The following is a 23,792-nucleotide window of genomic DNA, read 5'->3' as shown; positions in this document are numbered from 1 at the left end:
CCAAGGTTACTTCAGCTTTCCAAGGTTTCTTTTTTTTTTTTTTTCTTTCCTCCAAATGAGCAACTTATGTTCTAACATTTGTAGTGGTAGGCAGAGTTTTTAAGGCCACAACTATTTTGCTTGCCTAAGGGACATTTTTGGTAAAAACTAAGGTATTTCTGATTTATGTCCCAGCTGCTGCCACTGTGGATATTCAAGAAGCTCTTTTGCAAATCATTTGCAAAACAGAGCTAAAGGAGATGTGACATTCTCAACTTTGAATTTTCTCACTGGAATTCATCGGTATCTCCTTAACTGACTAAAAGGAATGCTTGCAAAAAATGCTGCTTTTGAAGCCATTTTAGTTTATCAGGCAGAAGGATGGGAGAAATGTGCATCCAGGACTCTCACACAGCAGAGGGAGTTGCAATCCCCAAAGGAACAGGAGGCCAGACCTTTTATACAGTTGTTTTAAAAATTATTTCTTGATATGTTTTTCTTTCCCTTTAGATCAGCAGCGAAAGAATGTCAACCTAAACTCTTGGGGGAAGCTGAATCCTTCACATAGCTCTTTTTTTTATTATTAATAGAGTTTAATGAAGGAGTTCAGCAAAGCACAGTGGTTAAGGTTGATGCCAATGGCTGCATCAGGATGGTCTGTGGGCACTGCATTAACACTAAAATCCAGGGAGAGCAGATCACTATTTGTAGTATTTCTTAATGCCCCAGACAGCGGTTTCCTTCTCACTTCCACATCAACGTAAGCCCAGAGCATACTGCCTTGGCACATGCATCTGCTGAGTGAGCATATGGTTATAAGAGGAGATATATAGGAGGAGCAAACCAGCAGGCTTTAGAGAAACATTCCAGCTATGAGCTTCCTTAACGCACATTAATATCTTGAATTAATTCTCTCCTGGACAGAAGCTGCTGATGGGATAGAGGAAAAGCTATTGCATCCTCCTTTGTTTCCAAATAAGTCACTTTTTCCTATGAGAGCTGCAAGTGTTATTTCTTCTTTCAAGAATGCTGTCATAATCATCTGTCTCAGCTATCTCACAACAAATCTTTTTTCACTGCATTTTTTCGCATTAGGACTCCACATGTAATAGATTATTCTTATGTTGTTTAGTCTCAAAATATGGATCATAGATTTCTTAAAAGGATAAATATGAGTAAAACATTTAAAAATTATTTTATTAGTGCCTGTTGACTGTAAAGAGACATTGTCTGACTTTCTCTATGTAAAAATATTTAATTCATGCATCTCCACTTCCATCATTGATTCCAGGGTTGAAAAGAAAGGAAAAGTGATGGGTTTAGTTCATTATACAGATTATTAGCTATTTATTTAATGATAATAACAGATTCCTATCTCAAGCTGCAGCATATTTTTTATAATTAAGAGAAAAGAGAGAAAAAATCTCAGAAGCAAAGGGAGGAAATCAGCTCCTTCTTAGTCATAGGTGACCATCAAAAGCCCTGAACAGTGGGATTAATTAGGTAAGTCAGTATAAAGAGTACAAGTAAGATAGTAAACATATTGATAATATTCAGAATCACTCCCTTGCTGTTATCTTTTCCTGCCATGATTTAAGCAAGCTTCTTGAAATAATTTAGGGTGCCTCTACCATTATCTTGTCTGAAAGGCTGTTCCATATCTTCATCCATCCCGAAGTTAGAAACCTTATCATAATTGCCTGGCTTAGGGGAAATTACACTCCTTTGACCCTGGACCAGCATTATCCTTTAACTTAAATAGCTCTGTCTCTCCCTGCTATCTACTCTTCATATGTATTTACAGAGAGTAATCACAGTCCTCAATTCTTTTAACCTCTCGTAAAACAGAACTTCTATTCCCATGATCATGCCACTAGTCGTCTTCTGTACCTGTGCCTGTTTCTTAACACAAACAACTAGAAACATGCACCATGCCTTATCTGAGGTTTTCTGATGCCTTATGCAGCGGCACTAATACTTCTTTATATCTGCTGAAAATACCAGTCCTGCTACATCCTAGCACTTTGCATTATTCATGGTTCATAACATTGGAGTCATGCCACCCCTGAACCCTCTCTTCCACCCTGTGCTCCTGACCTCATAGCAGAAATTCTTGTGAAAATCCTTAATGCAAGACTGTGCACCTGGTAGTCTTGCATTCTGAGATATTATTCAGTTAATTGAAGAAAAGGGTCTAGGCTGAAAGGAACAATATTCCACTTTCATTGACTATACATGTAGCTGTCATGAAAAAGACTGACTGCCACTTGCACACTGGGCTTTCTAGTTGCAGTCTTAGGCACAAGGAGAGCCGAGTCCTGTTACAAAGGAAAGTACATTTCAATACATGTTGTGTTAAATGACTTACTGCAAGAGACAGAGACATCAAGAAGCAAATACATAAAATCTAAGTTATTTTTGAAAGTGGCCCATTTTTTCTGCCCAAGTGAAATTCATTTCATGTTCCAACTGTAAATTACTATATTTTCTTCAAGAAAACAACAAAAAAGGGCAAGGACAAATGGCAACAGTTTCAGAGAGGTTATGGTAAGTGTGTATTTCTTTAAACACTTATAAAGTTGCATATGAAAAATCACAGATTTCCAGTGATCAAGAGCATAACTGCACCTAAACCTCTTTAATTTTCATAGAATGTGGCCGTGTCTTATCCTGTTAATCATGCTACCAGGCATTGTCTGATGTATTTCCTTGGCATGCTTACAGATTCAACTGTTATATTCTGCAGACATAGAATATGTTTATTCAAAGGTTTTACAGATGGCATGAATCCAGTTGTAGGTATAGCAGCCAAATGAAGATTTTGTTAGTGGATGCTGATGCTTCCATTGCAATGACATTCAGGATCTCAGTCATGTCAGACTCCAGTTGTGCTAGGTGTTATACAAGAAATATCTGTTTTGTGAGTGTAGGGTTTGGAGGGATTGTCTAATGGCTTACCAAAACATTAAAAATCTCAGAGAATTTATCCATTGTTATGCAGGAGTTTTCTTACGCATTTTTCTAAATGGACTAATTTCACTTGGATTAATAGTGAATGTCCACCATTCCCTAGATGAGCTTTCACAATATTCTATTTGGCAGCAAGGCAGAGATGCTTAAGTGTACATCAGAGCAGTTTCTCATTTGAAATGCAATTTAAAATAAACCAACATAGAATGTCAAAGATAGTTTACTTAGCCCAGATATTGGTTCTTGCTTGACTTTCAACATCTTAAGGTGGTAACAATTCCTGCTGAGGGGATTGGGATTGTAAAAATGTTAAGGCTACACAGTAATAACAAGGAATGTTTAGAGCCTGAAGGGTCACCATCTGACATTTTATGAGACATGTAGATTTATTGTTTTCCCTTTTAAAAAGGCACTTTCATTCCATTGTTTTGCAAAACCAAAGTCCGTCATGAAACACTGCTCTCCCTTGAACTGAATGGTGAGGCCACCTCACCCAGTTTGTGCCTTCCATATCCTTTTCCTTCTCAGCTTATCTACCCAGATCTAGTGTAGGAAGGACCAGGACCTACTTTGTTTTGTGCAAGCTAAACATTCCCACTGTCCCTGAATGCAGCCATTAGCAGAGCATGGCTCCTCTTATAAACAGTGTATGAAAGGCTATAAACAAAGCTAGGGAAATATATGGAAGGCTGCAAATAAGGCTATTTCAGGTCTACCTTTAGTTTAAACTGCTGTTACTAACACCATACTGTCTTTCTCATTGGTATCTTTTGTCTTTGTTCCTCATAGCAAGAGCACAGAGACTAAAGAAATGGAAAAATTCACTCATCTGGAAGCTCTGCTGTTTACTGCTGTGCTGGAGAATTGTGTCGATCAGCTCTCAATTCTCGGATATATCATGCCGGTTTCATATGAGGGCAAGACAGACATCAGCCATGTATGTGCCTTTATCCTTGCTCTTCAAAGAAATCTCTCTTGGTTTTCTTCTTGTCTTGGTTTTATGTCTTCTAGTAGCATTTTTTAAAAATCAATTCAGATATTTTTTCTGCAAAGTGCTCCACGACCCTTGGGTGAAAAAACACAATAAAAATGCATGGATGATCAAGTTTAATATTTATACTGCAGCATCACTGAAAAGCCTTTGTCAAGTCTTTGTGCAAAGAACCCTACTGACCCAAGGTGAGGTTCCCGGGCTTATAATTTTAAAATTGTGGTGTTTAGATGACAAGCAAGGGATTAGGGAAAAGGAAACAAACATGTCTAGGTTCTTATACAGATATGCAGTTATTTTAAAAATGCAGAAGAATAGGACATTCGAAAACACTCAAACATAGGGTATTCCTGTCCCTCTTTAAGTCCATGCTAAGGTTCCTTTAGTCCCCACAGACAATGAATTAAGAAAGATTCCACTTCAAAATATATTAGTAACTACCCATTATCAATGACCATTATTAATTAGTTGATTTCTAATAAGCATCATAACTAAGAGCGTTTGGGAAGAGATATCAAGAACGGAGAAGAAGTCCTAATGCTCAGGCAGAGGTTTGTTCCTGTGGAGGAAGGTGTGATATTTCTGGTAGCTGACAGACATACGAAAATTTACCCTGAGGTGTAAATGGTTCTGAGTTCTGTTGTCATATATTTTAAATGACATAGCAGGCTGTTTCCAGTTTAAGCAGGTTTGAAACTCTTTTTAAAGAAGAACTTAAAAAAGAAAAAAGTGTGTGACCAGGATGAAAATAAAAACCGGGATCCAAGTTTTCAGATCTAATGCTGTTCACTCTGTCTAATGTACCACTTAAGAAAGCAACAGGAAGGTAAATCAATATGTTGTTTTCTACATGTTTCCTTTCCATACTACCTTCTTTTAAAAAAACATCCGTTGCAAAGCAGCAGAAGCTAGTATTAATTTCAGGGCGTGAACGGTGCTTAGACTGTGCAATAGAGGGCACTCCTCCCCTTAAAAGAGTTCTGTGAGCCAGCCTCGCCTGTTTCCAGAGGATGCTTCTCCTTCACAGAGCTGGGTGGGAAACCTCTTATGTGCCAGCAGCAAAAACACAGAGAAAAAAACATATCTCTAGGACAGTAGGAGTTGTTCTTCAGACACACAGACTCAGGTTGGTAGACCTACTAAAGGTGCACAAATTAAAGGGAAAACACCTTAGCTTTTCTCTTCAATCACAGATGCTCATTTTTACCAAGTCACTTCTTAAACCACAATTTTCTCACAGACTATAAACCCTACTTGTGTTCTTAAAGATGCCAAAACAAATCGAGAAGGAGAGAATTTAGAACCAAGAAAATGGCTTAGGGAAGCTACTTGCTAACTTTGGTGCTCTGTAATTTGCTACTCCTCCCCGTTTCTCAGTTTACATTTGGCTGTTATTGTATTTGTAGAAGACCTGTATTTGCAAAGCACTCTGGAGCTCTGTCAGTCAAACAAATCAATGACATTTTCAAAGACTGACATCTAAATTTCAGTTGATGACATTTTTGAGAGGATTAATCACAGTGTTGGCCAGCACCTCATTGATTTTCCAAATCGGGGACTCTTGTACATTGCATCATGCAGTGCATCCCCCAGAGGAAGGCAGCCTTTCTATTTGATGAATTTTCGGCAAAAGATAAACAGCTAGGAGACTACACAGATGGTAACACATGCAGTTTACAAACTCCTTGCTCTTACATAGTTATTTGGTAATTATTAGTGTGTAAGTCCCTACTGTTTACAGACAATCCAGTTATAGCCTGTCTTGAACTTTCCCAGACATTAAAAAACATCTATTAGAACATTCATAAAATCTACATGATATTAAAGCAGTTCGTTTGCCAAAATTAGTTCTTTCTGAAGTATAGCCATCACCAGCAAACTATTTAAACCCTTTTTTTTCTAATTAACTATGTAATTTTCATTGGTCTGTGTATACTTTGCATGTGATTCATTTAATGTAAATTTAACTGTCCAAAAATTAAGCAAGTAGTCACCTGAACTGCTTCTGTAGTCAGCGGTGAGTCAGGCACTGCCAGAGGCTGATTCATACCATCCAGAGATGTCCAAGACACTCAGAACGAAGCAGCCCCTTGCAGTGCCCTGCACACTGCCCTTGTGGACGATGGCAGCATCACAGACCACTAATGGAGCTTTGCTTGACAAGTAACTTCTTGGAAGTACAACTGGCATACACAGTTGCTGCCCTGACCGCTTGGTTTTTACTCTGCCCTCTGTGCTGTGTTGGCACAAATGTGTGTGTGGTTGTGGAGGGATCTGAACTGAGAACTGGTGCTGCTAAAAATAAACATTTTTTTTTCCTTTTTGCTGGAAAATATTTCAGCTCAGTGACTTCTCTAATCCATTTCCCCAACCAGCCAGGGTGGGGAGTAGGCAGCTACAGACTAGGATGGGGCTGGCAGTGACTGCGTTAGCTGGCTTCAGCTGTACGGCTATTATGTGTTCAGTCATAGAGATGCTAGTAGGCTGGCAAGAAAATTTTCTCTTTTCATGTCCCAGTGTATACACCTGCATTCTTACCCATAGCACATAAAGCAGAGAAATTCCTAGAAGCAAGGCCTCAGCTGATTTTGTAGTGTGCTTTTGCTTTTCTGGGGATTTTTCTTTTTTAATAAAATTGTACACAGCCACAAGATACCTTTCCATGTAGAAGAGAGCTGCCAATATTTTTAATTTCTTCTTTGAATTGATGTTATACTTCCTCCATTGTCACTCTCTCAAAAAAACCAGCTAAGCAGATAGCTGATGTCTATTACTTTTATTTCCACACATCTCAGCTCTTGTAATATTGTAGGGAAAGGTTGTGGTGACAGGCAGTGGGAAATGGCTATGATGGAGAGAAGACGGAGGGGAAACAGGCTAATAGTCTTCCAGTACATAAAAGCTGCTGCAAAGAAGGATGGAATGATTTGTTCTCCGTGTGTATGGAGACTAGGACAAGAAGCCAGGGGCTCAACTGCAGCTGAGGAGAAAAAAAACCTTCTTATGGTAAAGATCGTTGTGATGTGTTGGCATTGGCAGGAGGGTGCATAGTGTCCATTGCTGGAGGTCATTAAGAACATGTCAGGAATGGCACAGACTGAACCATCATCTCTTGGGGCAGATGAATTCACCTTTTGAGGCCTTTTCTACTTCTGTCACTTTAGGACTTTTGATCCCATGAACTTTAGTAAGCCTACATTGTAGATAACCAAGATAAGTGTTTCTACTCTTCTACTCTTTGCAGAATGTAACATACACTCCCAACTACTCTTAGTATAGCTTAATTCTAGTTTATTATTAATTTTCCTTCCTTTCACATAATGTTGCAGAGGGTTTATTTCTACTGCCTAATGTGCAAGCATGTCTCTCTTACTCCCTTTTAGACTGGCATCCAGGAAATGACAGAAATCATAGAGACCCAGAAGGAGCTGGACATTAACTACGAAGAGCTTATGTCAGCAAGGCAAGGGAGTGGGGAAACAGTTAGCTCCATGTTTCTGCAAAGCATCAAACACAAGCAGCAGCTGGGGAAAACTGAAGATCTAAAAAGTACCCATCATCTTTCCAACAGGGCCATGAAACACAGTGCTCTGTCTGTAGAGGACCTCAGGAAAATTCAGGCTGACAGGTGAGTGAAGCACAAATATGATGGCTATGGGGATGCTCAGAGCTGTAAAGTTCTCAGTCTATCTCCTGAAAGCAAAAATACAGGCTTCCCACTCTCCCACTGTTGGTGTACCTCACTCTTGGTCTGGAAACAATATCTCTAAGGAGCACAGTGGGGTCTAGCTTCATAGGCCATTTAATTCTGGCCTTTGCTTGCCTCTGGATGCCAAGTAATGACAATCAGTTTATTTTGAATGGAGTTGCGAAATGTTACTCAGTTGATAATGGTTGCTAGGGTGGAATTCATGCCAAGATCTAGCCAGTGCTGATGTTCTGGTATTTGGAGTCAGCTTCCCCTAACAGATACATACAGGCAAAGCAGGATCTGAGCATTGCCTCATGAACTCAGTTATTCTGCAGGGCACGCAAAGCCTCTATGGCAGCTACAGCCATTCTCCTTTACAGAACAGATAATGTGTATAAAGACCAAAGAGTTCCTTTCTTTTTTAAAATAAATTTTATTCCTGCACCTAATCAAGTAACTTGATCTGCAGAGATACTAACATCCTTCAGTTTAAGAGACAGATTGGGGAACTGAGCATTCAGTATGCATTTTTCTGCATCCTGGTTTCTGTCCTTTAGTGTTATTTCAACAAAGGGCTTAAAGATCCTAACACAAATGAGGAAAATGCAGCTAAAATATAAATACCATATGTACCATGAAATTCAATAAACTGGGCAAGCCCATGTATTTGTTAAGATCCGCTCAGAGCTGTACTGGGATATTTTGGCACCCAGATATCCCTCCATAGACAGACTTGTCTGCATCCTCCTGTCTCATTGTCCAAGATCTACCTAGCTGTCATCACTACTGCAGGCCAGCAGCCTTCTTCCTGATGGCAGCACAGCCTGGCACAGCATGGATATGTTTGTGCCTCTTTGCTGTTTCCTAGAGTAGCATTCAGGGCAGCATTTTTAAATTATAAACTTCAACCAACTCCTAATATAGAGTTCCCCAGATGTACGAGAAGCAGGTACCATGGGAGAAGCACTCCTGGGTTTGATAGACGTAGGAACAGAAATGAGATCTTATAGTTCCTTACCTTTTTAGCTGTAAACAATACTGAATAAAGGTGCCAGACACTGTAGTACCAGCACCTGTAAATTACTGTTGTGTTCCTTTTCTTCCTGGCAGGCAGTATGCAAGTGATGTAATTACAGTCACTATGAGAAAGATGCAGGAATTGGGAACATTTAATAGCCTAACAGAAGCTAATGAGAGAGAGAAGGCAAAAAAGAGCAAGTTTCATGACTTCCTCATCAGGTCAGTGTTGTGTTCAGTACTTTCCTGCTTAACTGCTCAAAGCTGAAGTCCATTCCCCCTCAGTACATGCTAAAAAGGAAAATATAAAAACTCCTAAGATACAGAAAGGATTCTGCTTTTTCAACTTGAATTATTCTCTCCGCTTTACAAATTGCAAATTCCCTTTCAGAAAGAAATAACTGATGGTTCTGATACTGATCTGAGCTAGGAATTGCCTGAGCTTTCACCACAGTGGACACCAGTGTCTGCATTAATGCAAATGCTGCTCCATATCAATGAAAACATAATGTGATGTAGGAACTCCCTGATCTTTAACTCCTTGTCCCCAGTGAAAGCCAGAGCAGCAGAGAATCTGTTCAAATCAGGGCCAGCAACATATGGTCTTTAGGTTATGTGATGCCCAGGAGGATCTGCTCTGACCCATATGCTAATATGCTCCCTTTTCCCAGGAGCAGCAAGGGGCTAGCACAGATGGTGACAGAGGCAGTTGTCTTATTTAAGGCTAATCCACCAGCCACTGCATTATAGATCCTCTTCTGTCTCAAATCTGATAGGGTACGGATTTGTTATAATCTCAACTCAAACTGGTGATTCCTTAGCTTAAACTTCTGTGCACTAGAGGTTTGGAGTTTTTTTTAGCACGGGAAGCTCTGGTTCAATCCGCAGCCTATCAGAGAGAATAGCAGTCATCAGAGAAGTATTTGACCATATTAAAGCTACTTTGTTTTGTGTAGCAGCTCAGGCCCATCATTTAGAGTAGACAGCAAAGCTGCTGTAGGTCATGATTTGTCATGAGTCCAACCTACTGGAACAACCCCAGTGGTGGCTCCGTGGTCTGCCTCCAGTGCAAGTCCCCAGCTTCCAGTGAAATGTGTGATTCGAAGCATGAAACCTGTTTATCCATGGAAGGGACAGAAAGCAAAATGAAAGCAGCAATTGCTTGTGGAATAACTATGCAATACTGGAAAGTGGAAAGGAGCAGACAAATTATAATCAGAAAGGACATAATCTTTTTTTTTTCCATTCTATCAATCATATCTAGCCACTATGTTGTCTGTTCTACTATACATTATTTTCATGGAATGAACTTGGTCTGTCTTTCAATATAATATATACTTGTCTGCGTTTGTATCAATATACTAGTCTGAAAGCAGTCTGCAGTAAAACTGGAACTCCTTATCAGGAGCTTTTGTTTATCACAGTCACCCAGCTAAGGACTCTGAAAATTAAATGCATGTTTGATTGTAAGGTTGGGATAGGAAATGAAGTCTCAGGTACCAACTCTAGTATTTACTGGCTTTAAATCAAATCATAAGCATAAAAGCTTAGAAAAGCACTCAGAGTGAAATAAGATAATAATAAGACCTAGAACATTACTGCATCTGTTTTGTTTTAAACAGGTAAACAGCTCTGTAGCTTTTGGCCTTCACTCATACCCCTTCATGGATCTCAGAATCTGAGGCAGGTTTTTTTGAAAGATTTTAAGTCCAATATGAAAAAAATATATTCCATACATATAATGAAACTTACACAATTTGGCACTCTCTGCTGATTAGGCATGCTTCTGCACAGAAACAAGGAGATTTTTGCCTGAAATGCAGAAACTGGCACTCAGTGATAGCCTTCTTCCCTCTCTGCTATAGGAATCACATCATCCTTTTTCGTTCATTCTCACTTTCATTCCCATTCTCTTTGCTTAGTGTATGCACCTCTTCTTTTGGGATTAATTTACCAAGTCACTAGCTTTGGCAAGGAGTCTCTCTTCCTGACTTGCAAATGTGCTGCCTCCCTTGAGGCTCAGAGTGAAGTGCTACTCAGCCCCAGGAAGGGGCTTGTCTTCTGCTGTTCTGCACAAGCAGGCCAAGATTTTGTTTGCACTTTTAGTTCAGTTGTTACAGACTCGTTGAGTGAGCAGGGTAAGCGGGGCAGTGCTCAGTTAGCACTGTATCAGGAGACAGGAAGTTCTCCTTTAGGTAAACAGCTCTTGTCTTTTTTGGTATATTCAGGTGATTGTATTTTCCCATTTTTCTTCAGGGAGGAGGAAGGAAAGAAGGAGATAAAGTCACTTGAGAAACAGCTGCAAGATGTCAAGAAAGAAACAGAAATAGAACTTCAGGTGAGATCACTTAACACTGGGCATCATGCCAGCAGGGAAACTCGTTAGCAAGCTCACCTCTGCTGCCCAGGAACTAGCACTCAGATGAGAGGATGTGTGGCATATATAATGATCCATCATTTAGGAATATAGAAGCAGAATAATTGCAATAAAGATTTGTATTCTGAATAAGCCTGCTAATGACTTTAGGAGCAGTGTCCAATGGTTTTCAAATGGGAGCTCAAAATGCTTATAATCATGAGACTATGATCAAATTAGAGTACCCCCAAAACACTGCTGGGAGTGGCAAAGCACAGACATCTGCGATCAGTAAGAAAGAGGTTATCAGCAGATACCAGTATTTAAGGTTCTGTCTTACTTGTGCAGACGTGACACCTGGCACAGAAGAAAGTGTGATGATGAGGGAGTGAGAAAGATAGACACCTGGCATAGGGGCATGTCATTTTTCTACCAACAATTTTGTGTGGGGAAAATGTCATTATTTTAATCTATTTTTCTAGGCTTCCAGATATTAGAAAATCCCAAACATGGGAGTCCTACACAAGGGCAGATCAATGTTACTGCACATACGGTGTCAACTTGATCTTTCTGGAAAGCTTCAGGCCTTCTGTCTGCAGCACGCAAATGGTGTGTGCATACACAGTAAATATGGGGCATTCTGGAAATGTCAGACTTGCTACACAAGTGCAGATCAATTGAGTGGCATATCGTTGGTCACTTTGATGTTCAGCAGACAGCTCAGACTTGATGCTCATGCATGCTTTAGAGCAAAAGCACACGCAGTTCTGTGCAGAAACATGGAAAGGTAGCCTAGCCCTGCTGAGGCAGGAGAGAGTGTGTGATAGAAAACAAGCGAAAGGCAGGCAGGTTCAGAGCTATACAAGGACTGGAAGAAGGAACAAGAATCTGATGCTTGGTTCAGTACTGAGCAAGAGGACAGCAAGTGCATCTGAGGAAAGAATTGGTATCACTGAATTTTGTCTTTGGACAAAAGTGTGGGCAGTAATCAAGCCACAGTATAGTTGGCTACAGAGAGGAATTTTAAGCCACTGACATGCTGGTGAAGTACAGTTTATAGAACACGAAAGTTTTGTGTTGGCAGCCTGGATGCACGTGCAGTGGAAAGTTTAATTGTAAATACAGGACGGTTGTAAGAACATGAAGAATCTATTGGCACTGGTAGTGTATGCAGCTATCTATAACTGACAAAACACCAGAAATCCAGGGGAGATATTGGAACAGCAGAGAAGAAAGCAGGAATGTACAAGACGAAAAAATTAATTTAGGTCAGTACTCATCTACTACTGGAGATGCCGGAAATGCATAACATACACTGGGAAGTGTAGCAAGGTGAAAAGTACACTGGAAAAAAACTGTGGACATAACAGAGAGGAGAAAGAAGAGGAGTCACTGAAGGAAATGGAAAGTTAGCAAGTTAGGAGACAAACCAAGGAAGAACAGTTGTGGGAACTAAAAGAGGAATGCAGGATAACCTTTTTTCCTACAGATTTGAACAGAACATCTAAATGATGTAGAGGTCAGAGCCAGGACTGAAAAGGGGAGCTGTATACCTCAATATATACTTACTTACTGCCACTGGTAATGGTATGGGAGCCTATTTCCAGGCCCTATGGGACAAGCCAAAAGTCCCTTGACATCTGTGTGGCAGTTAAACAAAATAAGCTGGATAGTTTGTCAGGCTCAGAGACTCTATGTCGTCCATTTGCTTCTCCACATTGTCCCTTCTCAGTCAGATTCTGAGGGCTCCTGGGAAGCTCCTGTTCTCCCACTCCCCAAGCTAGTGAATATGATGAGGTAGTTCTCCTTCTGTGTACTGCTCCTCAAACTTCACAGTGTCCGTGCACACAATATACGTATCCAGTTCTGGTTTAATGCCTTCCCAGAGACTGGTGTATAGAGGGCTGTAATGATCCCGTCTCGCACTAGCAGCAATGTCCTGGCACTCTGCAGTCAGGCTGGGCACTTCTCTGTGTCCTGCCCTGTACCTCTCCTACCTCTTGCAGTCATAAGAAGGTGTGTAGCTCCTGTGCTCAGAGGGTGCTCTTTGTGTTCTTTCAGTACCTTCTGCTAATTCAGTTCCTGCTTTTTGCCTCATCAGGTGGGATCTGCACTCCTCTGGGATTTTGTTTTTATATTTCCAGCTTAAAAGTCCTTTTCTGGGCTTCCTTATAGTTTCAGCTTTGATAACAAATCAAAGACAAGACTACTTTCAAGTACTGCTTTCCTCCTGTGCCAAAAATAATGGTGTCTCACTGTGTCTCCCAAGGGAGAATAATTTCTATTTGCTTCATATGGGATTTTCCCATAGGCAGTTTTACAGACACTTGCATGATTTGTCACCTTGCCAACTAATTAAAAACAAAAATACAGCTTGCTGATTTTGGAGTACTTTGAACAATAATAATGCAGAGACCTGTAGACAAAAGCCTACATGGTTGTCTCCGGTCTAGTGGATGAGAAAACAAAAGCGAGCAAATCTAACCATGGAACCAGAAAAACATGGTCTTTGCTTCACACATGTTGCCTATATGTATTTTCAGCCTTGCTACCTCTTAATGAGATGCTAATTAATGCTGTATTACCCTGCTTAGCTCATTTTTCTTTCTAATGGAACACAGATCAAATGCTAAATGTTCTTATTTATTTTGTTTTCTTTCCTCTTGGAAAGCACTGATGTCTCTAAAAGAGCTGAAATGATCAGTCTGGTTTTGCTCTCACCCCTCTGTGCAGGAGCATCACCAGTAGCTCTAGTCTGGCTGCAGGAGTTCTGTTTGCTGCTGCAGTGTTCATTTTCTAGCTTGCACAAAAATACTTACTTTCTCCGGTTTCCTGGACAAGTGATAGCAGTCTGTACAGATTTTGAAACAAGTTAATATTGTATAGGATTATATACTTTAACAGAAAAACTTAGGTAGTGTGAACTTTATGTAAAAATTCCTGCATTGCTATTCACCCAAAGACTTTTTATGTCCTGTAGGTTTTGTGGTATACTCATGCCATATATGTGTGCAGGTCATGGTATAATTTTGTAACAAGCAGTAATATTGCAGGCTACCTACCAGACAGAAAACCAAGACGTTGCACCACTGTACCAGTGAAAACAGGTCCGTAACTTTTATTCTACGTGGGCTCTCATAACACACCCAGCTCCACTGTATCAGTGCACCACTTGGTAGCGCTTTTAGTAGTGCAAGTAAAATGTGTCATGTTTCTTCCCTTATCCTCTCCCAGGCGAACAAATGCATCAATGAAGTGTTCTGGGGGAATGTTTCAAACATATATACGCACCCCTGGGTGCATGTTTCTACTGGAGAAATGCACCAGGTGATTACAGTAGAAAGCACAAGGTTCGTGATGGTCCTGAGCTCCTGGGTGACTTCATTCCACTGCTGGCAGAGCCCCAAAGCAGCTCAGCAGGACCCAGAGCTGGTGCACTAGATCCAAACCTGGCTCCAGAGGGAGAGGACTTTCAACAAGAGTGCTGCTGCCAACAGGTCTGCTCCCTCTGCCAGCAAACTGCCCCTCACACAGCTCACTCCCGCAGTTGTTGGGATTGGAGGTGAGCTAGCGGAGGGCTGCAGAAGCCGTTATGTCGAAGCTGGGTGACCTTCCAGGCCTGCTCTCCTTTCGGCTGAGGCATTTCTCGGGGGCGTGCAACATGGAGATGTTCTGGCAGCTGGGACAGAGATGCGGGCTACAGCCTTATTGAAGTGTCTGTAGGGCTGCACTTTGTGGTTTCAGGGGAAGCAAGTCCAGGCTGCAGCAGGTGTGTAGATCTAAGCATATCTTCAGGCTTTGCAAGCTGAGATAGCGCAGCTGCCAGTGGAAAGACTCGAGCTCATATGCACCCGGTGTGGAAGCAAGGAGGCAGGCAGCAGGGCGCTCTGCCGGCATGCTTGCTGCCTGCACGTAGCACAGCACCCGTTCCCCAGCCCCCTCCAAGTGCCTGCCAAATGGCGGGTGCTGGGTGTGCTGCTGGCGGCAGGGGGTTTATCCGACTGCTGGAGGAATTCCTCAGACTGTTTACTCCTGTTTGCTATTTTTGTAACCAGCTATATTTTAAGTGATTGTAAATACTAATTGCTGTGGAAGAGCTGAGATATCTAGATGGCACTGGCAAGAGAGAGAAATCAAAGTAAACGAAAACACAGGACTGCGCATACCCTCTCCAGCTAAGCGCAGTTGCTTTTGCATCCAAACAGCATCTGTGGGGCAGACTCCTATGGCACCAGCTAACAGCAGCAGACAGGCCTCTGAGCTGATGTCTGCGAGCTGAGAGATCAGAGAAAATCAGCTTGTTTACCTGCTTGCGAAGCAGTCTGGCTCTTGACAGCTATTTCCTGGGTTTTGATCTTGGTCTCTGCCAGTTTTGTGATAGTTTTGGACACATGAGGTATGATTTTGCATCTTTGGTTTGGCAGATTCAACGCTGAAGTCATCCCAAATAAGCAGCCCAGAGGTTTACTGCATTAACTATGAAAGCGGTCCGTGTCCTGGCTGGGACCTTCGCTATGATAAACCAGAATGAACAAATATTAACTCATTTTCCCAGTGCCTGTCCCTGAAGTTCAGGGAACAGCATACTCTACAGATGGTACCCACAGCTTGTGGGCATTTAGTGCTGCATTTACTACCTGCAACCTAATACCAAATGCACCCCAGTTCTGCAGCACCAGGTCCATCAGGTGGGCTGCAGTACCAGCCCACATGCCTGCAGCTGACTTTCCCTCTCCAAGCAAATGCATTGCTGTAAACCACCAGTGGGGTTTTGCATTTCACTTCCCGTCTGCTTTGGATTGTGTAACCAAGCCCCCAGACTCCCCACCTCTAACAACAATGTTTTACAACACCACAGACCAAATCCAAACCACAAACATGCCATACAACAAAAAGCAAACAGAGCAGATGGACCCCCATCCCAGCTGAGGCCTGGGGCGCTGGAATCAAAAGCACTTTTTCCTCTGCTTTACTAAAATATGAAAAAGAAAATAACCTGGTAAAGTGCTCATGCTCTGCCCCACCTGTCTAATACCTGAGTACTTTGTAACCTAGGCTGAACCCTTCTTTTCTGACCTGTTTGCACATCCTTAGCAGATAGCAGTAACACACTGACATCAGCAGCACTTGGCTTTGCTGAGCCTCAGCACCACAAAAAATCGGTGTTTTTCATTAGCATCTCCCCAGTCTCTCTGCCAGCCCCTCAATTTAGACACGATTCCACCATGACACAGGAAGACAATCTCAAAATAAAGCAGTACGGTTACCTCCCATGTCTACTGACCAGGAACACAACCCCTCCCAATGCCCACCAAAATTTCATACCAGGGAAAATAAAGGCCATTACCAGAAACCTTAATAGTGTACAAATAGGTCATGTCTGTAGCTGTCTGCAGTCATATGATGATGTGGCTGTTAAGTAGTATCTGATGTTTGAAACCTTCAAAAAAATGTGAACACATGACTTTTAAATGCACAAAGCAGCATCAGCCAAGGCCCCTAATTGTCCTGAGCCTTATAAATATACTTTGCTCTTCCTAACTATGTCCGACAAGGGGTGCAGAGGGAAGGATTTTCCTTTTAACTGTTCCAAACTCTTCTTATAAGGAAAACTTTTCGAAATGAGTCACACTGCAGAGGCTTTTAAACACAGCGCTATTGAGCTGGCTTCTTCCTGTGGCATTTTTCCATGTTTACACAGCCAAGGAATGTGAGGGTGCTTCAGAGACTAGATATGTGGGCTTCAAAACATTTAAATGCCAGCACTTTGGTATTTAATCTTCAGCTGCAAGGTTTGGCTGATGAATGTCAAACCCATCATAGCGTGGCAGGAAAGCAAAGAGAAAGGCTGTAATGGAGCAATTTGGCGCCAAACCAGACATTAATTGATCTTGCATAATTGCATAGGAGACTTTGATGACCTTTTTAACTCTTAATACAAAAGTCTAGAGGTTTTCATTTTACAGACGGTTCTTCCAAGTTCCAGCCCCAGATTAATGAACTTCTGTTACTTAAATAAATTAATTAAAAAGGAGTAAACAAAACAATAATCCCAAATCAAGCAAATGCACTTTGCTTCCTGAGCATGCTCCAAAAGCCAGACAAATGGGGCATGTTGGCTCAGGATTTTTGCCCATGGGGGAGCTCCTAGGGACAGAATTCCCCCAGGAAAGCTCAGCTCCATTGCAAAGCAAGGCATGAGGAGAGGCTGGGAGCTCACAGCCAGCTTTTCCTTGGCACCTCTTCCTCGCCCTGGGTGTATGCTTTTATAGCAAAGTGGGCACCATCTACCTGGTAAGATTTCAAGAAACTACTGTTTAAACATATGAGCAAGACAAGATTAGATTTTCACCTGTTCCTAAGGTTGTGTTTATACAGTTGCTGCATAACTAGAAAAAAAAATGAATCCAAGGAATAGAATATACTTTAAGAAATCAAACTTTGGCTTACGTGGGACTGAGGCATTATCCTCCTCTTACAGATGCTCACTCACAGACAGCCTAATCCAAGAGGTTAGTAAAGTCTAACTTCAAGCAGTTGAAATTATTTGGCTTCTTTCATGCTTATAATAAGCTTGACTGAATCCATTCTTGGACCAGAGACCAGAAGGCCTGGCTTCTCATCTCATTCTGTTCATCACCCTCTCTAGAGGTAATCACTCCTTGCTGATGGGTTTATTGCCTTCTCTATGGGTTACAAACCAAACTTCCCTTTGAAGTAGAGGTGGAAATGGAGCAACGTTCAGGGAAAGTGTGAAGCCTATAGCCTTGTCTCTTCTGAGTTTATCAAGGAGTGGAGAAATTAAGAAACAGTGAGCTGACCTCAGTCACCAGGCTTGCTTTTGTGCTTCTTCTGTCTCCTCCACTAGAACCGAGATAATATGATTGTTTACCTCAAAGATGAGCTCCAAGAAATGAAGGCCAAAACAGACATGGAGAGCTGCTACATGAAGAAAAGCACAGACCTCCAGGTCCACCAAACCCAGAAGAAGTGCAGCAATGCAGAGAATGTCCTCCACAAGGAAATTCAGGTAAGCCCTTCCCCATGGCCCCTACTGGAAGGCATCTCTGGCTAGTAAGGAAAGAGTCCTCCCTCACTCCCCAGATGCCCTTTCTGTTCTCCATCACAGTCACCAACACAACTTTTTGAAGTGGATCAGGAAACTCATCCAGGTTAGAAATCTTTATCTCTTCCGTTGCTTCTCTATATTGTCCTATATTGTCCTGCAAACAGCAACAGTGCAGATGGCACAGCTGCAGGAGACAGTGGCTGGAGGCAGGGACTGCTTAAACTAATACCATCCTCAGAGAAACAGACCATAACTATGCCCAAAGGGTGTAGTTACAAGGCTACTTAGCAACAGCAGCCCAAGCTCCCAGCATTGCCCACAGCACATTATGCTGATAAAGCTGTTTGTGTGGCCATAAGGTGAACCAGCCCAGAAAACTGTTCTGATTTTGCAAGCTTTTTTTTTTTTTTTTTTTTTTTGACTGATCAAGGTCTGATCTAGTTGTCCCTTTTTCATGGATGGTTCAGGAGCAAGAACTGCCTTGGTTCATTTTGTCACTGCGAAAAAAGTCTGTGGGCTGGCTACACAGAGAGCTCCTGCATTCTTGCTCACCAGCTTGGCTTTCTGCAGCACACGTGTGCACACACGTATGCACTAACATTGTTTCTCACATTTTCTGTTTGCGCTGATCACAGAAATTAAGGAGCAAAACTGATGAGGAGATTCGAGTCCACATGGAGATTGAAAATTTCCTCAGGCAACACTATAAGGTATGTGTGACTGTCTGCTAATGCTTAAAATAGCAACTGATAAACATTATATCATCAATCAGTGCCTGAAGAAAAGCAGTTACTGCTCCATCAAATTTACCAGGTTCATGATTGCTGCTGTTTGAATGGCTACTTATCCTCAAGTCTTAATTAACCCAGCTCTCCCAGACTTGGGATTTGCTACATTTGGATACATTTCCTTAAAATTACAGTTCATGCAATGATTGGCATTGTTTATTCAGGTGTTAGGGATTTTTCCTCCCTCAGTTGTATTCAGCTAATTGGATTTATTTAGACCTTCCTTGGCAGTAGCTGGGGCTCCCAGCGACTCAGTGAAGAGTGCTACTGCACAAAGCGAGGGCAACAGTTTCACAGACCCAAGTGTTGCACCATAGGGGGCACTAACAAGGAAATGAAGCCAACTCTCAGCCCAGTTTTGCCTTATCTTGATCTGGGGAAGAATCAGGGTTGGATAATTGCTAACTCACAGTCATGGTACCCATTTTCAGCAGCAACCAACCATGAATGTCCTTGTGCTGTTGATCCAGGGGTTCAGAGCTTTCCTATCATCAACAGCAGTACCCGTTACAGTGAGTTACACTGGAAAGCATCTCATAAACTGTATGACTAGAAGAAAACCTATACTCCTGCAGGGTACCTAACATCACTGCCAGTACAAAATTTAATAGAAGATAATAATTTTTTTTAAATGTAATTTGAGGGCAAAAAAGTGCTGTAACTTGTGAGTAATTAAATAGTGTCCTCTATATCCCAGAGCCTTAGTCTCATCAACACTTCATAGTGAGGGGACTTTCCAAGTACAAGCTGCAGCCTATTTGACCTCTACCAGAAGGCAAAGTATAAGCCTTTCTGTACTGAGACAGCAGCTGGTGGCTTTATAGGGGCTCACAGAGAAGAGGATGACCATGCCCTCCATCTCCCTTGTGTGTCCAGCTGTGATGCCGTAATGAGATTGATGCTTTTCCTCAGATTATTTTTCCATGCAGGCAATCATGGCTGTTGCTATGGAGAAGTTATTTGTGAATGGGAGGAAGTCATCTGGGTGACTGTTTCAGCAACACCTGCCCTCCTATTCACAAGTAAGACAAAGCCAACTTTACAACCTGAAATAGCATGAAGTGCTGTCCCCTGGGACCTTATTCCTGGTGCTCTGAGCTTAATCCAGAAAGCGGATAGGGAGTCAGGCAGACCATAAAAGCTTTCTCACTGACAAATTGTGTTTCTTAAACCCCCTCTCTCTGTATAGACACAAAGAGTGGCTTCTGGTTGTCACTTACTTCACCAGGACTGACTGTGCACAAAACAAGCCCACAGTGCTTCTCCATTCTCCAAGTACCTCTGAAAGCCCAACCTCATCTCTCTTCATCCGCAGTGCAGTGCTGCGGCTTCTGTGATGAACCCCCAGTGAGGGGTCTGCAGGCCACCAGTAATTTATCACTAGTCCTAGGGGTTTGACCCTTTCAAGATGAGAAGGAAACACTGACCATGCAAAATTTACAGGACTCTTACCACCATCCTGACAACAGGCCACATAATAGTAGCAAACCTTTCCCCTGTACACTCTTTGTACCATGCTGAGCACCACTCTATCCCCCTGCAGAAGGTGGAAGAGAAGCTGGAATACTGGGTGGACAAGTATGAAAACGACACAGACGCTAAAGATGAAGAACTGGATGCCCTAAAAGCATCAAAGGCAAACAACTTGGAAATGCTGCAGAGACTTGCCAAGGAGGTAAGCAGCAGCATCTCAATGCTCAGCCATGCAAAACTGCATCCTGGCTTTCTCCTACCCTCATTCAGATAGGCAACCAGGACCATGGGAAAAAAAAGAAATCAGTAATCTTGAGGTGTAGGGTGCAATTATAAGCACTGGTCCTGGGAAGGCAGGGACCAAGTAAATCATCTTCTATTTGCCACCTGTAACATCAAGGGAAGATGATGATGTTTTCCCTACTTTCAAATACCAGCAAGTAATCAAAGAGCTATCGCCAGGCTTTGTGAGAGGCAAAGACACTGTTCTATCCTATCAGTATGCCTCACCTTAGTTTGTTGCCTTAGTCTGAACAAATCTGCTCCTTCTAGCAACAATGGGGTAAGACAGGCTGAGACTGGAAAAGGCAGCTCATCCGTTCCTCCAGACACACATTCACAGCTGCACAGTGCTATTATAAGGGAACTGATTCTGGTTAAAACCATTCCTGCCCCACACTGGTTTCTTGATCACAGCTATGCAGGCACAGCACAGTCTGCAGCACAGGGCAGAGAGGTGTCTAGAAAAAAGGGTGTTTTAAAGCCAGAAGGAATTACCTTATAATCATTCCTTACTGTCATTGGGTCTGAGACGATGGGACTGACTTAGATGTTTCCCTGCCTGTGGGCTCATTTTTCACTCTGTACACTGTCATCTCAGTGTCCCAAGTGTGTTTGTACATCATCTGCTGCCTAGCCTGGGGGAGCTCAGGTCCTTCCTACCACCATCTGTTGCCTGAGACGCCATCAGACAGCCATTTTACACCACACGATCAGAGGGTTAATTACACCCAGGCCGTGAGAGGTTTCACTTTGGCAGCAGCTCTCAGTGCCTTAGGACTGACAGTGGTAATGAGCAACATTTGCCATCTGGATTCAGGAAAGATCAAGTAAAGGAGGTGGGGGAGGAAGGCCACGCTTACACATTACCTTTGGGCTGCCAGGGAGCTCCCCAGTGCACAGGGTGGGGATCCACACCACGACCCACCAGCCAGAGCAGCCCTGGTGGGGCTGTGAAAAGCATGTAGCAAGGATGAGATCAATAAGCAGCCAGAGGAGAAGACTCTGCACCAGGGTCCAGGTGAGCCTTGCCCTGCCGTGGCAAGCTGCTGGGCAGAGTGAGCCTTGAAGGTTGGCCCTGCAGTTTAGGGGATGTGTTGTTCATGCAGCTGTTGCCACCCCTGTGCTATCTTGCAGTGCCAGACATTCGAGGAAACCATCATTAGTGACCGGGCAGAAAAGGAGGCTAAAAGAAGACAACTAGAGCAGGATGCCCTGGAGCTGAAGAGCATCTTGAAGGTAAAGGGGAGCAAAGCTGAGGTGGTGCTGCTCCATCAGCAGCTGGGAGTTAATAATTTGCACCACAGGCTTTGTTCAGGCAGAAAATGGCCTGAGAAAGTTGGCTGGTGTGGGGTGGCACAAGCAGAGGACAGACAAAGCCTGTCCCTTTCTACTGGAGCAGACACAAAGCCAGCAGCTAGCTGCAGGTTTGAGAAGGGAGTGAAAGGGGAGAAGCCAGTCTCCTTACATGATTTGGGGCCATGCCCGTCACACCAGCCCCACTGCGTGGGTGATACAGGGAGGGTCACGGGACAGTTCCCCTGCTCGTCCCCTTGCCACCAGCCAGATGCCCTCAGCCCAGATGTGGATACCTCCAGCATAACCAGCACAGGCCCAGCTGCTGCTGTGTGGGCCAGGGGTTCCCTCCTGCGGCTGGGGAGCATGCAACAGACCCTCAGGCCGTTGAGCTGTACCAGGTACCCCAGCAAGTGATTCTTCTAAGACCTCTCTCTCACTTCCAGCTGCAGGCCTGGTGGAGAGGTACAATGGTCCGCAGAAACCTTGGCCCCTACCAGACCCTCAGGAAGATTTGGGAGAAACAGCTATCAAAGCAGAAAGAAAAAGGGAAAAAGGAAAAATCTGGAGCAAAGAAAAAGACACGATAAGTAAAGAAAGCAGCTGCAGACATGCTCCAGGGCTACTGCTGGGCAGGCCACTACAGTTGGTCTGTCTGACAGGACAAAATAAACCATGTAACAGAGCTCGGGCTATTCTGGAGAACACAGCTCATGACAGACATGGTTAAGGTGAAGCTGCAGTTAACTCTTAAGATCTTGAAGCTGCCCTTGTACAGTAAAGACACAGTTTGTCCAGCAGATACGCTGTATCTCCCAAAGTGCTTTATGGAAACATGATAGCTAGCGGGAGGTAATGCTGTTAACAGCCCAGTAACTCACCTGCATGGGATGCTCTGCACCAAGGACCTCCCCTGCAGACCCCAAAGCACTGGCTGTGGCTGAAGCGCTGCTGTTTGCTGTGGCGCTGAGTAAGGCAGGGAGGCCAAGTCCCCTGCATCTGGGCTCAAGCAGCTCTCCCTGCTGTCAGTGCCAGCATTAGGTTGGCAGGGGGAAAATTGCTGACAGCTTGCAGCATAAACACAAGGGCAGTCAAAGCACGCAGGTTTCCATTCCCACAGTCCTGCAAAATGTCAGAGCATAGACAGAATAGCTCCAAATACCTTCTGACAGAGGGGAGGAACAATGGAAAAAGACAGCCGGTCGCACTGCCTACAGGAGCTGGTCTGTCACAGCCGTACCCACCACCCTGGCCACCATCTCTGCACAGCAAGATGAGGCAGCAGGCAGGGAGTGAAGCTGCTGGGGAGCAGCGTGCTGCTTTCTTAACCAAGAGGGGAGCCCTCTCTCCTGACATGACTGTCAATCACACGCAGGTCTGTGCACAAAGCAAAATTAGCCCTGCGGTTGAGCTGGCTGGTTTCTGACACTCCCACGCAGGAAAGCAAGCTCAAGCCATACAAAGTCTGCTGTGCTCTTTGTGACGAGCCTGTGCTGGCCCCATCTAAACACCCTTGTGTCCAAGCTGAACTGTGCCAAAAGCGCTAAAGTTCAAGTGAGATGACTGCAATCATGAGCAGAGAGCCTTTCTCTCTGAACGGGAGGAGGGGGGCTGGTGCCCAAATATCAGGCAGAGCCGATTGTCAAGGGAGCACTTAAATTTCAGATGCTCTAGACAAACTTGCGTTATAAATTATCAGTATTACCCCTGGAGCACTGCCGCTTACTTGAAACCAGCACACATTCCTGTTCCAGCACTGGTACCAAAGCCGCGAACACATCGCTCGCTTTCCCTGGTCCCCACGCAGTGCTAAGAACAGGGATCACTCCAGCCCGATGCTGGCAGGAGCTGAGCCAGGACTGAACTTACACCCCACGTCTGCA

At 43.3% G+C, this 23,792-nt stretch overlaps 1 protein-coding gene and 1 long non-coding RNA gene across 3 annotated transcripts in view; one reads left to right on the top strand and one right to left on the bottom strand.

Annotated features, from left to right (window-relative positions):
* Window positions 1-22,792, top strand: part of IQCG (IQ motif containing G) — a 24,408-nt gene extending 1,616 nt beyond the window's left edge. Inside the window, exons 2-10 of one of the 2 annotated variants that reach the window (XM_069792472.1) lie at window positions 3,739-3,886; window positions 7,324-7,568; window positions 8,742-8,870; window positions 10,905-10,986; window positions 17,873-18,034; window positions 18,709-18,783; window positions 20,405-20,536; window positions 21,751-21,852; window positions 22,356-22,792. In XM_069792472.1, the coding sequence (XP_069648573.1) occupies window positions 3,739-3,886; window positions 7,324-7,568; window positions 8,742-8,870; window positions 10,905-10,986; window positions 17,873-18,034; window positions 18,709-18,783; window positions 20,405-20,536; window positions 21,751-21,852; window positions 22,356-22,499 (1,219 nt within the window). In that variant the 3' untranslated portion in view covers window positions 22,500-22,792. The remainder of the gene's footprint in view (window positions 1-3,738; window positions 3,887-7,323; window positions 7,569-8,741; window positions 8,871-10,904; window positions 10,987-17,872; window positions 18,035-18,708; window positions 18,784-20,404; window positions 20,537-21,750; window positions 21,853-22,355) is intronic. The other variant, XM_069792473.1, reaches the window with a different exon arrangement.
* LOC104320396 (uncharacterized) lies at window positions 3,849-23,792 on the bottom strand. Its single transcript, XR_011326205.1, has 3 exons — window positions 23,636-23,792; window positions 22,791-23,031; window positions 3,849-4,014 (listed from the first exon to the last, which is right to left on the bottom strand). It is a non-coding gene; the product is annotated as an uncharacterized lncRNA (long non-coding RNA).

This window comes from Haliaeetus albicilla, chromosome 9, assembly GCF_947461875.1.
Source record: "Haliaeetus albicilla chromosome 9, bHalAlb1.1, whole genome shotgun sequence".
In the NCBI taxonomy this organism is placed as follows: Eukaryota; Metazoa; Chordata; class Aves; order Accipitriformes; family Accipitridae; genus Haliaeetus; species Haliaeetus albicilla.
The sequence above is the reverse complement of the archived record's forward strand: the minus strand, read 5'-3'. Positions and strand labels throughout refer to the sequence as shown.